Source organism: Nyctereutes procyonoides, unplaced genomic scaffold, assembly GCF_905146905.1.
Source record: "Nyctereutes procyonoides isolate TBG_1078 unplaced genomic scaffold, NYPRO_anot_genome, whole genome shotgun sequence".
NCBI classification, from domain to species: Eukaryota; Metazoa; Chordata; class Mammalia; order Carnivora; family Canidae; genus Nyctereutes; species Nyctereutes procyonoides.
In genome coordinates this window covers 5,426,572-5,440,097 of record NW_026575142.1, presented here as the reverse complement: position 1 = coordinate 5,440,097, position 13,526 = coordinate 5,426,572, and the positions used below count along the sequence as shown (strand labels likewise).

The window sequence follows — 13,526 nt, the reverse complement described above, 5'->3', positions numbered from 1 at the left end:
GCCTTTTGAGCAAATCGCGGACATGTTTTCCCATTATTCCCCCAAAACTGTAGTGTGCTTTTACAGAAGGAAGAATGTCCTTCTATAATCCACAGCACAATCATCAAAATCTGAAAAGTAACACTGACACATTAGTACCATCTAAGCCTCATTTCCCTTCAGGCTTTGCCAGTTGTCCGGATAATGTCTTAGCAGGATCCAGCCTGTAACAACCGTTTCCCTCAGCTGTCGTGACTCCTTAGCTCCTTCAGTCAGGACCAATTCTTCAGTTTTCTCTTCACTTTCAAGACCGTGATACTTGTGAAGAATTAACAAGTTTAGTCACTGTCTTACCTGAATCACTCTTACAACTTCCTGGACGTTTAGGTCTCTTTGTACATCTCTGATCTTCTCTTTTTTGACTCCTTTATGAGCTCTTCTTTTTCAACCCTGTTCTCAAATTAATCTGTTCCATTTAAGAAATATTTATTTAGTACCCACCATGTGCCAGGAGCACCTGGAGATACAACAATAATTCAAACAAACAAAACAATAATTCAAAATCCTATCTTCATAGAGCTTACTTTTTTTTCATTTGTAAATTTTTTATTAAGGTATAATTGACATTATTTTGTTTCGGATAGACAGTATAATGCTATAATGACTTGATATTTATACATATTGTGAAATGATCACCACAATTAACATCTATCCCATACAGTAAGAGAATTTTTTTATGAAGAGAACTTTTAGCATCTACTCTCTTCGTACCTCTCAAGTATGCATTTTAGTGTTATTAACGATAGTCACCATGCTGTTTATTACATCCCTAAGACTCATATATTTTATAAATGGAAATTTGTACCTGTTGGCTTTCTGCATCCATCTCACCCACCCCCTACTCTCAGCCTCTGGCAACCAACAATCTTTTCTCTGTATCTGTAAGTTTGGTGTCGTATGTGTGTTTTAGATTCCACATATAAGTAGGATCACATGGGATTTATCTTTTTCTGTGTGTTCTTTTTTACTTAGCATAACGTCCTCAAAATCCATCCATGTTGCCACAAATGACAAGATTTCATTCTTTTATGGCTAATATTCCATTTTACATATATACCACATTCTCTTCATCTGTTCATCTGTTAATCAAAATTTAGGCTGTTTTCATATCTTGGCTATTGTGAATAACGCTGCAATGAATATGAGGGTGCATATATCTTTTCTAATGTTCCCCCCCCCCGCCCTTAGGATGAATACTCAGAAGTAGAATTGCTGAATCCTATGCTAATTCTATTTTTAATTTTTTGAGGAACCTCCATACTGTTTTCCAAGGTGACTACACCAATTTACATTCTCACCTATAGTATGAGGGTTTGCTTTTCTCCACAGCCTTGCTAATACTTGTAATTTTTTTGTCTTTTTATAGTAGTCATTCTTGCTGGTATGAAGTGACACCTCATTGTGGTTTTGATTTGCATTCCCTTGATGACTAATGATGCTGAGCACCTTTTCATATGCTTGCTGGCCATCTGTAGGTCTTCTCAAAAAATATCTATTCAGATCCTCTGCTCATTTTTTAATCAAATTATTTGGGGTTTTTATTTTTTTGCTATTGAGTTGTATAAGTTCTTTATATAGTTTGAATATTAACCCTTTATTAGATATATTATCTGCAAAGATTTTCTTCCATTCCATAGGCTATCTTTTCATTTTGTTGAGGTTTCCTATGCTGTGCAACAATCTTGATATGAGAATTCCCCAAGATTTTATCCTTCACTCACAGTTTTTATTCTGCATACTTTCTACAGGCAATCTTATTTATATTCATGGTTTTGACTACCACAAATTAATTGATAATTTCCAATGTTTTTCCTTCCATCTAGACACTTCCCATGAGTCTTAGGCTGGATGTATTTATTCGGACGTAATCTAGGAACTTTGAAATAGATATACCCGAACCAGAACCCTTTATTTTTTCCCAGATTCTCATTCAGTGGATGTACTCAGCTACCAAAACGAGAAGTAACCTTAGATCCTTCCTCTTTTTTATTTCCCGTATCCAATCAATCACCATCTCCTGCCAAATTGACTTTCTCTAGCCCTCTTCTAACCCTTCTTCCTTTCTCACCTGGTTCCCTTTGTATTCACTTTCCAGTAGCTACCAGAACAATCGCAAATACAATCTCAGTCTCTTATTTAAAAGCTTTAAATAGCTTTTTCTTCACCAAAAAGATGAAGTCTATGTTTTCATCATAGCATAAAACCTGCTGTGATCTGGTCTTTGCTTGATTCTCCAGTGTTTTGTTTTGCTTTCCAACTTACTCTAAAGGTTTTGTTGGGTCACACACACACACTGTGGCATAATGATTAACATCACAGTCTTTGGAGCAGCCCGGGTGGCTCAGCGGTTAGCACCGCCTTCAGCCCAGGTCGTGACCCCGGGGTCCTGGGATCAAGTCCCGCATCAGGTTCCCCGCATGGAGCCTGCTTTTCCCTCTGCCTGTGTCTGTGCCTCTCTCTCTCTCTCTCTCTCTCTCTCTCTCTCTGTCTCAAATAAATAAATAAATAAATAAATAAATAAATAAATAAATCTTAAAAAAAAAATCACAGTCTTTGCAGCTGGGCTGCTTACAGGTGAATCCCAGGTCTATCACATATTCACCCTAGTTTCCTCAAAGGTGAAATGGGTGAAGTAACAGTCACTGTAATACCAGATTGCTCGGAGGACCATAACACACATGTGCTTACACCAGGTCCTGGTAACATGGTTACGGGGTGCAGCAAGCACGGGATACCCCAGCCACTGAGGGCTAGGCCTCCACTGGACTTGGCATTTGCCACAGGACAGATCTTAGGGAGCCCACTGGCCCCTTGACCTCTTCAGTATCATTTCCCCGGCTTGGGGCAGATCAGAGGCTGCTACCTTGTGTGAACCCGGCATGGAGGCAGAACTCAGAGGCTGGGCCAGCATCCATCTGGCAAGGACCGACCCTGGAGAGAGTTGCCTCTGGACCTTGGGCCACCTTCTACCCCTCACATGTAGCGGTTTTGACAGGAGCCCTGCCTGGTTCTTCTTGTGGGTTTGGATCCGGGGCACTCCGCCTTGTCCACTGACGGTGAAGGACCAAAGGAACTTACTAACCTGTGAGATAGGTACCTGTCCTTACTAGGCAGACCTAGCGGTTCTGTTTCCTTCTTCCTTGGCCCCTAACCTTTGCTGACTCCCTCTTCCTTTCCCAGTGGGCCCTGGTTCCCAGTGGGTGGGGGCAGGCCCGTGGCGGCCTGGCCGACCCAGGAGGGTAGACCACAGGAGGGACTAGTAGGAGTCTGTACCGCTCTGACTCCTCTCTCTTTGGTTAATAAACAGAAATGCTTGTTTTTCAAAAAAAAAAAAATAGGCTCTTGTAATGTTTCTGCCGTTGTCCATCTCCTTCCTCCTCTTCCTCTGATGTATCAGTTCAGCGATGGGTTCTTTACAAGCTTACATTGGATTTCCTACCCACGAAATTAGGATTTATTTCATGTTACGGTCAATGTCTCAAGCAGGCTCCCTCATCATGCATTTTTGTTTTTGATGGTTGCAAATGTAGCTACTTGAGCTGTTGTGCGTTGCTGCAGGCTTTTTGCCCCCTGTCGCTTACACGTGAAGGTGAGAGGGAGAGGCAGGCTTGGACGTCCGGGAAACCAGGCAGTCAGTCCAGCGGAAGGCTCCGTCCCCACCGCAGCTGGTTTCGTGTCTCCCCGGGCTCCTCCTCCGCCCTGCAGACCCACGCCGCCGTAGCCCACGTCACTTCAGCGAGCTACCCTTCTTCCCGGAAATTTCCCACCCACCAGCCCGGAAAAGGCTCCCGGCGGTGCGTTCCCTTTAAGAACCGAGCCTCTCGAGGCCCGCCCGCCGCGACGCGCCCGCCGGGGTTCCCCGTCGCCATGGCAACCGCAGCCGGAAGGGGCGGGCCCGTCGTCCTGCGTGTCGCTCGCCGCCGGCGCCGGCCGCTCGGGCGCGGGGGCGCGCGCTTCTCGGCTTTCTCCGCGGCGGCGTGGAGCCGGAGCCGGAGCCGGAGCCGGAGCCGGAGCCGGAGCCGGAGCCGGAGCCGGAGCCGGATTCCGCGCGGACGGCCACGTCAACCTAACCCCGCGCCGCCCGGGCCGCCGCGCCCTTCCCACAGTGCCCCGCGCCAGGCCCCGCCCCGCCCCGCTCCTAGCTGCCGCGGCGGCCGCTCCTCCCGCGTCCCGAGGCGGCGGCCGGCGGCCGTGGGGGCCGTGGGGGCCGTGGGGGCCGTGGGGCCGGCTTGGTCCGCGCGCAGCTTGCCTCGGTCGGCGGGGCCGCCGGCGGGGCCCGAGGATGGGGGAGTAGCCGCACGACGAGGCCACCCGGCCGCGGCGAGGTGGGCAGGAGCGGGGCCGGCGGCGGGCGGGGGGGGACGGCGGAGGGGGGGCCCGCGCCGGGGGGTCCGCCCCGCCCCGCCGGGTGCCGTGTCCTGTCCGCTGCCGACCCCGGCTCCACGCGCCTAGCCCCGGCGCCCAGGGTTCCGCGGCCGCCCCTTCCCCGTCCCCATCCCCGTCCCGTCCCCGCGGCGCGAGGCCTCCCGTCCCTCCCTCTCCCGCATCCCGGCCTGGAGCCGGGCCGCTGCGAGCCTGCGCGGACACCTGCCCGCGAGCCGCCGGCCACACCCCCGCGGGGGACGACCGCCGGCAGGCAGCGCACCTGTCCCCCCGCCCCCCACCTCGGCACACCTGTCCTCGGGCTCCTGTCCCCGCCTAAGGCACCTTCTCCCCCCCCCCAGCCCCTGCAGTCTAGCCTGCACACTTGTCACCGTCCATCACTGTACTTCACAAAGGTGCGTCTTGGTTGCGTGAAAAGGGGGAGTCAGGTGTGAGCCGAGGACCATTCTCAGGTAAGGAGAAAAATCGGGACAGAGACACTTGGAATGAAACGAAGGAAAGAGGGATGCCCGAGGGATGCCCGGGTGGCTCAGTGGTTGAGCGTCTGCCTTTGACTCCGGGCGTGACCCCGGGGTCCCGGATCGGATCGAGTCCCACGTGGGCTGCCTGTGAGGACCCTGCTTCTCTCTCTGCCTCTCTCTGTGTCTCTCATGAATAAATACATAAAATCTAGTAAATAAACAAGGAAAGAGAAGCCGAGAATGCCTAAAGGAGGTCACACTTTTCCAAAGCAGTCTGAGATCTTTTGTGATCAGATGAAGTGGAGGTGATAGACCCTGTACAGCGGAGCATGTCAAGGTGACTCATTTCGTCTCCTTTTCTACGGTTTTTTCCCCCCATATGTATCTCAAACGTCAACTTTGCAGTAAAATTGCACTGTTAACTTGTCATTATAGCCTCTCCTTAGATGTAGTATCTACTACTACTTCTGAGTTGAGAAAACTCGGAAAAAAACGGCCCTACCAAGTGTGTTGTCTACTATGACCATAAAAACTCGAGCCGTTCTTGGAAGAGCTACATGAAAAAGACTGAAAGGCCCTGATGCTTCCTGCCAGCCCCTCCAAAGAATATTTCCTACCAGTGAAATCTGAGTAAAATTAAAACAATGTAGCTTTAAGTGATTAAAAAAAAAAAAAGTAGCTGAAAAGGAAGTGATAATACAAAAGACAGTGCTTAAGCTAGATAGGAGAAGGAAGGAAACAGCCTTTTCCCCAAGCTTTTTTTGTGTGCTGGTGCTGATTATAGCAAATCATTGAATTTGCTTGTTTTAAAAGTCTTCTAGCTACGACTACATACCACCTTTTACCTCCTATCTTTTTTTTTTTCCCCCTTAAGATTTTGTTTATTCATGAGAGACAGAGAGAGGCAGAGACAAAGGCAGGGGGAGAAGCAGGCTCCACGCAGGGAGCTCCACACGGGACTCAATCCCAGGACCCCAGGGTCACGCCCTGGGCCGTAGGCGACGCTAAACCGCTGGGCTAAACCCGCTGGGCCACCCGGGCTGCCCTTTCACCTCCTGTCTTGGTGGCTTCACAAATTGGATCTGGAAGCAGGGAAGGGAGCCCCCAAGGAACAGCGCCGAGGCAGTCACCCTGATTTGCCACTGAATGGAGATTATATTACTGATCATGTGTATTTAGTAGTGTTCTTGCAATTTTTTTTGAAATGTCATTTTAACGACCTGGTTTCTTCTCTTTAGATTGACATTTTGGGAGACCATTTCATGATGCTCGATTCACTCTTGGAGTAAAGTGAACAGAAGTCCTCGATCTTGCATATCATATCATCTGGAACCAGCGTCGTATCTTAATGTTCACTTAAATCAGAACTTGTGTAAGAAAAAGAATGGGAGTCTGGTTAAATAAAAATGACTATGTCAGAGACTTGAAAAGGGTCATTCTCTGTTTTCTAATAGTGTATATGGCCATTTTAGTGGGCACAGATCAGGATTTTTACAGTTTGCTTGGAGTATCCAAAACTGCAAGCAGTAGAGAAATAAGACAAGCTTTCAAGAAATTGGCATTGAAGCTACATCCTGATAAAAACCCGGTAGGTAAAATTTTCTTTTTAAATGTATCTAGTTAATGTATTTTAGTAAACTTTTGATACATATTTAAATTTCAAATAAGTACTCAAAATGGTTAAGAAAAAAACATCACAATCCAAGTTCTGTGCTAAGAAGCAGCAAAACATTCTAGTTGAGAACAGTGTGTGAAGGAATGCGGATACCAAATTTGAAAGCTGATTTACAACAGTTGCATTACAGGGGTTAATTTCAAAGCTGACAAATAATGTCTGTGAAGTAGTTAAAGTAGTTTTTTTTAAATAAGTTAAGATCAACTATTTCAGAGCTGTAACAAAAATTATTTTTTTAGAACTTGGAAGGTTCTTGCTGAAAACGGTGGTAATAGCTAATAATAACATGTTTCAACTTTGACTGTTTTCACCCATATACAAATCCCAGACCAGCCAAATTATTATAAATTAAAACTTTGGAGCAGCCAAATCCAGTTAATTCCAGGCATAAATTTAGATTACATATTCAATAATGTAATTTTTCAAAACTAAATGTTTTAATACTTAGAGTTTTCTTTATAATTTAACTTTTTAATGACTTAATAACTTACTTTTTTGGCTTATCAAGGAGAAGGGTATGGTTTATAATTTTGTTTTCCTTGTAGAATTTTTAAAAGAGTTATTTTATTCTGATTGCGTAACACTCAGCGATAGAATCAATAATTCTCTAAAACTCCGTGGTTATCTTTCCCTGAGATCTCTCGATTTAGAATTTTTATTTCTCATTATTTTTCTTTAAAATTTCAGAGTATGATTTTTTAAGTTTCCATATGAAAGACGGTTGACCTTTTACGACTAATTATTATTTAGATGAAAGCATTCTTCAAAAGTCAGTCCTGTGAAACCGTAACAAATGAGGAACCTTTCTAATCCAGTTTGAATTTTACTCTGATATTAGTCGCATTTAATTATCAGATGGATTGGGGGACACACTTTTCGTTTTTTATTTTTGCAGTTTGTTTTTTGAAATTAATATATCGATTTTGCCTCAAATAGAAAAAGAGCCTACAAATTTCTTTGTAATTGTTTTAAGGGTAACATAATATTTACAAGATTAAATGTTCCTAAGGTTTTATTAGTCAGTTTTTCTCAGTTGTATTTCTTAGGAGTGACTTCTCCTTCTAAGGCTCTCTGTTCCTTGGGGCCACAATAAGACTTCTATTGGAAGACCATATCTGTCAGCCTTTAGAGGCATCAGTTCTCATCTCTGTTACTTTCCTTATTCTTTTGTTGATTGGGGGTTTTTGGAAGATTGTAGTTCTTTAGAAATACTTTCTTATTTTAACTCACGATATCCCATTTCATATTGTACTCCTCTTCCTTATTTCGGTATCCTTTATCCCAGAAATCTTAAACTAAATCTTCATATAGGTTTTAAAGACTTGATCATGTAACTAAAACTGTTATATCCAATATTTTTAATAGAATAACCCAAGCGCACATAGTGATTTTTTAAAAATAAACAGAGCATATGAAGTACTCAAAGATGAAGATCTGCGGAAAAAGTATGACAAATATGGAGAAAAGGGACTTGCAGATAATCAAGAAGGAGGCCAGTATGAAAGCTGGAATTATTATCGTTATGATTTTGGTAAGATGATATACTCTATATGAAATACTGCATTTTATTTGAGTGAGTTGAGAAAATTAATTTTGTTTTACCACTAAGCATCTGTAGTTAATATGTGTCACCTTGACTCTCTTTTAAATATAACATTGGAGCAAAATTCAAAAGGAAAGTCAGTATGTAAATATCATTTGCACAGATGTGAAGGTGTTTTGGTCATAATCATGTTAGGTACTTTTAAAATATGGACTGCTATTACAAAATAATTGAAAGCATTGGGGGTTGCTTTGGTGGTTCAGTCAGTTAAGTGTCTGCCTTCAGCTCAGGTCAAGGTCCCCCCTCAGGGCTCTCTCCTTGCTGAGCAGGGAGCCTGCTTCTCCCTGTCCCCTGGCCTGCCACTCTCACTCCTTGTGTTCCCTCTCTCTCTCTCTCTCTCTCTCCTCTCCCTCCTCCCTCCCTCCCTCCCCTCCCTCCCTCCCTCCTCCTCCCCCCCTCCCTCCCCCTGTCATATCTTTTTTAAAAATAATAATAATTAAATTGGATGTTTAAATATTGATGCCTTTGGATATTTTTAAAGCATCATGTTTTCCAAGGAAAGCTAAAGTTTCCTTTAATAGTGGTCAATTCAGCAGAAATGCAATCCTTCTCATGTGGAATCCTTAATAATGGTTTGATGTTTTGACAGAAATAAGAAATGAGGGAAGAGCAGAGGGAGGAAGCAAGTTAAAGGAGAGAGTAAAATAAACACAGGTGTCAAGGCAAAAGGGAGCATTCACTTACCCATATTTCTCTTCATTATTAGCCTTAACTTCAGGCTAAGAACTAAGGCATGCTTCTGTAATAGACCACATAAATACTTTCAGTTCATATTTGGAGTATTTGTTTCCCAAGACTGAGGTTTCTTTTCAAAATAGTATTTTCAAGGATATTCACTGCAGCTCAATAGTATGTATCAGGTGTCAGCAATCTACATTTCAGAGGCTAAATCTGGCCTGCCACCTCTTTTTGTAAAAGTTTTATTAATCATGGAATTATGAGAATATGATAATTAGGAGGATAAAATTATGCCCATTTACTTACATATCGTTTATGGCTTCTTTCACTTCAGGGACAGAGTTGAATAGTTGTGAGAGAAACCGAATGTCCCACAAGGCCTATTTAACTGGCCTCTACAGAAAAAGTTTGCTGACATCTGGTCTATATCCATCACCAGTAGTATTTTGATATATATACTAATGAGACTTTCTTATGTTGGTTTTAATTGTGACAAAATTTATATTTACTAAGTAAGTTGGTCTCTATCTCTATAAATATTCCAAGACTGTTAAAAAACAAAGTATTCTAGTGATAACATTTATTTTAAAAACCACATAATCTGAGAAGGAAGTGAGGTGTGTAGTCTAGCTAATAGTAGCTAGACCTGTGTCAATTTCATAGTTTTAATATTTTAATTAAAACTACATAAGTCACCATTAGGGGAAGCTGAGAGGAAGGGTACGTAGAAGTCTGCTATTTTTACAACTTTCTGTGAGTCTATAATTACTGCAAAATAAACAGTTAATAATAATAGTTTTCTGTGGAGATGAAATGGGAATATTAGGAACTCCTATACACAGCAATGTCCAGATCTGGAAACGAATTTTTTATCACTCTTTAGGTGCATCACCAGTGGTATTATTTACTCTTGGTTTTTGTTTGTTGCACATACTTCAACTTTGAGATGTAATATAGTAATCTGATTTTTGATGATAAAATGAGAGTAAATAACCTATTTTATGTGGTAATTTATTTTTATGATGAACACTAATTTATCATTTTAACTTTTAAATTAGGTATTTATGATGATGATCCTGAAATCATAACATTGGATAGAAGAGAATTTGGTAAGTTCGTGGGCGTATGATTTTCTAAAACTACTCCAAGACCACTCTCTTACCTAAAACTCTTGGGGACCAATGTATTTGGAATTTAGAAATGTTTTGTATTTTAGCATGGTAATGTGGTTTTGTTAATTTTTAAAATAAAATAGTTATTTTGCCAGCAAAAATGGGTTCATTCAGGAATAGCAGAACATTGTAATTCAGGACATGCAAGCCACAGTCAGATCATAGGCAAGTTAAAGAAATAAAAGGAACCTTATTTCATGGAGAAGAAGGAAGTTGGGAGGAGTTGTTTTAAGTGAAAGTCCTTTAGACAAAAGCAAGAATTCAAGGTGACAACAGTTTCTCATTAGCTGATTTTCAGGGATAGTCAGTTTCTTGTAGAAGAGTCAATGTACATCTTTTTCTGTTGGGGCCTGTAATTGATCATCTTGTCCTATTGATGGTTCTTTTGTTAGTGCCTTCAGTTGACAGTTCTTCCTCTAGACTTTGAGGAAGTCTGTAGCTCCCCCGCTTTTAGCTTCCCTAGTCTACCTAAGTGAGATTTTCCTTTATTAATTTTAGCATTTCCCCCTTTAGATCAAGATCTTTTTCTGAAAGTATCTCTGATCAAGACTCAGACTTTCCATATTGAATGATTTTGTTCCTCAGTGCCAGGAAGGACCTTTTCTGGTCTTCCCATCCTACCTGGAGAAAAGCACATTGCCGTTAAAAACTACTTATGGCCTTTGACATAACAAGAAAGGTTAGAAAGGAGAACTCTCAGGCACTTCTCACGTGTATTTATCAAGATTGTAAGCAAGGGAGATCGTCTCCCTTTTTATAAAAGTTTGACAGGCAACAAAATATAAAATTTAAAATATATTATGCAAAACAGGAATAGTAACGTAATTCCAAGGTTTTGTTTTTGTTTTTGTTTTTTTAAAGATTTTAACTATACATTCGTGAGAGACACAGGCAGAGGGAGAAGCAGGCTCCATGCAGGGAGCCAGATGTGGGACTCGATCCCTGATTCCGGGATCACGCCCTGAGCCAAAGGCATCCCTGTAATTCCAAGTTTTATGATGGCAGAGCCGAGACCCTAGATCAGAAAGTAGCTAACTGAAAATATTTTTTGGCACTTATTCCAACTTAGGGGAGAAAAGTTCCCCCTACAGAAACAAACCCAGAGTTATGGATGCCCTCTGGAAGTTCCTGCTTAAAGTGGCCATGAAAGCAAAACTTTGGATACTGCAAGAGCACACTGAATTAACCAAGTGCATTTGGGATGATATAGTGCAAGTATAAACATGAAGCAATAGCTAATGAGTTTGTTGCAAAAAATAGCAAAACCTCAAAGATTGAAACAGTCTTGTTATCACAAATGAACTGTTTGGAAACAAGTGGTATCTAATAATACAGCTGTAAGGTTGCAAATTCAGAGACCATGAATTGGATAAGAGTTCCAGAGTCAGATAATACATCAGATAAAAGGCAGACTTGTGAATTCTGAACCTTCTAACCCTTTAGAAAAAAACAGGTAAATAGTTAATTTGATCACAGGATCACTATGAGGCTATTTCCAAAAGGCCATAACCAAAAGAAGAGGTTTCCTCCTATTGCAGAGGCTTGGGAAATGCAGACAAAACCTTCCCTCTCTCTCACATGCAGAGGAAAAAGGGAAGTTGGATGTCGAAAAGCAACAGGCTTTTTAAAGTCCCAAAAGCTGTATCTGTCCAGTCTTTCCAAGTAGCAGGGTCAGGTTTGTCTTTTTTTTTTTTTTTTGGTAAGGCATACTGAGCCTGAAGAGAGAAGGTTGGAATCAACTTTCAACAGTGTCCAGTGAGTCCAGGAAAACCTTTTAATTAGAGATTAGTTTTAGATTTGGGGGAAGTGCAGGATGTAGTAACTGCTACCTGAATTCAAATATAGACCTTCTTCTGAGATCTTGAATAGATTTGAGTAAAATGGCAGGTTTTTTTTTTTTTTTTTGAAGACTTTATGTCCCTTAAGTCCACAAGTTTTGAGGGGTAGATGCTGTCTTCCTATGAAGAGGTTGGAGAAGGCAGCAGAGAAGCAAATAATCTGCTATTATAACAAATTAAAGCCTGCAGAAAACTTGGTGTCGTCCAAATCAGCTCTCCAGGTCGGGAAGAACCTCTCCGGGATACCCTAGGACATTACCGTCCAGGTGTATTTCTGTTCCTCCAGATGGCCTTAGCGACTGGAATACTAAAAGTGTCCTGCATAGACCAGCTACCATGCTTTTGTGGGAATGGACATGAGTAGTATGTGGGGGTTAAGGACAGCTGCGTACCCAGTGATTACAGTGGTACTTGTTGCGTGGAGGTCCTGAGCAAACCTCCATCTTCGGTTATTCTGGGAATAATGAGGCCCTGAGCCTGTGATCTTCTGTTATGGGCTTGATGCCTTGAAGGGCTTCTTTACTTATAGGGTGCTCATTAACCTGGGGAGATCTTCTGAGGGATCTCATTTGAATCTCACTGGGGGATGCGCTGTGGATTCTGCCCATATTAGTCGAAGATCTTGCCCTTAAAGCGGACAGTAGCTGATCCAATAAAGACAGATGATCCTGGTCCCCAGACTCCTCTATGTACCGTCAGAGCAAATAAAAGATGTCAAAGGGTCATTTAATTCACCTGGTTGGCTGCTTTAATTACCACAGTCAAACTGTAAAACTATTTCTCCCTTTTGGAAGAAAGGAATTCTGGCATAATATTTTTCTAAGAAATCTTGGCCTGGGGCAGCCCCGGTCGCTCAGAGGTTTAGCGCCACCTTCAGCCCAGGGCCTGATCCTGGAGACCTGGGATCGAGTCCCACGTCAGGCTCCCTGCATGAAGCCTGCTTCTCCCTCTGCCTGTGTCTCTGTCCCTCTCTCTCTCTTCTCTCTCTCTGTCTCTCATGAGTAAATAAACAAAATCTTAAAAAAAAAAATCTTGGCCTGGTAAATGAGTGGGATGTCAGAGATAGGAACCTGTTGGGGCTGATTAGACACCCCCACTATTTGAGCTGTTGTAGAACTCTGAGGCGGCTTTACTTTATAGCAGTGAGGTTGAGCACCAACACAGTAGCTGTGGTGTCGAGGACAGGGAAAAACTCATTCCCAATCTGGAGAGTAGTTTCTCCAAGCTGGTTAAGTGGGAGGGTGGGGAAGACCCCTTGTGGTTCCTTGGAACCCCATCGCTGGGAATTAGCAGGACACTGGAGAGGTAGCTAGAGGGCCGAAGACATCTGAAGCGCTTAGGAGGATAATAGCCTTTCTCCCAATCTCCTGGCTTTTTGCAGTAATAGCAGAAATTAGGAGGTTTTTGGTTTTGCTGAGAGGCTTTCATTTTCTGGGGTTGAAAATTAAGAATTTTAGCAGTCTTTGAAGTGACTCATATAGGGTGCAAGTGAGCTGGTTTGCCAAATTAACCCTGGAGTGGACATAGTTTCTCATCTTTTCTTGGTTCTTTTAACTAAAAGAGAAACCCCAGTTCAGCCTGCTAATAAGCATAAAGTTAAATGCTATCTATATGGATTCAACACGCACAGCAAGATCAGAATTTTCTTTAAAAATAATTTGGAAAAAAAAAAAAGGT

General features: G+C 42.7%; 1 protein-coding gene across 3 annotated transcripts in view; it reads left to right on the top strand.

The window, feature by feature from the left end:
* Positions 1 to 4,198: 4,198 nt before the first annotated feature.
* Positions 4,199 to 13,526, top strand: part of DNAJC10 (DnaJ heat shock protein family (Hsp40) member C10) — a 55,404-nt gene continuing 46,076 nt past the window's right edge. The window contains exons 1-5 of one of the 3 annotated variants that reach the window (XM_055307982.1): positions 4,199 to 4,364; positions 4,764 to 4,817; positions 6,122 to 6,471; positions 7,924 to 8,089; positions 9,898 to 9,948. In XM_055307982.1, the coding sequence (XP_055163957.1) occupies positions 6,268 to 6,471; positions 7,924 to 8,089; positions 9,898 to 9,948 (421 nt within the window). In that variant the 5' untranslated portion in view covers positions 4,199 to 4,364; positions 4,764 to 4,817; positions 6,122 to 6,267. Of the gene's footprint in view, positions 4,365 to 4,763; positions 4,875 to 6,121; positions 6,472 to 7,923; positions 8,090 to 9,897; positions 9,949 to 13,526 lie in introns of all 3 variants that reach the window. The other 2 variants (XM_055307980.1, XM_055307981.1) reach the window with 2 other exon arrangements.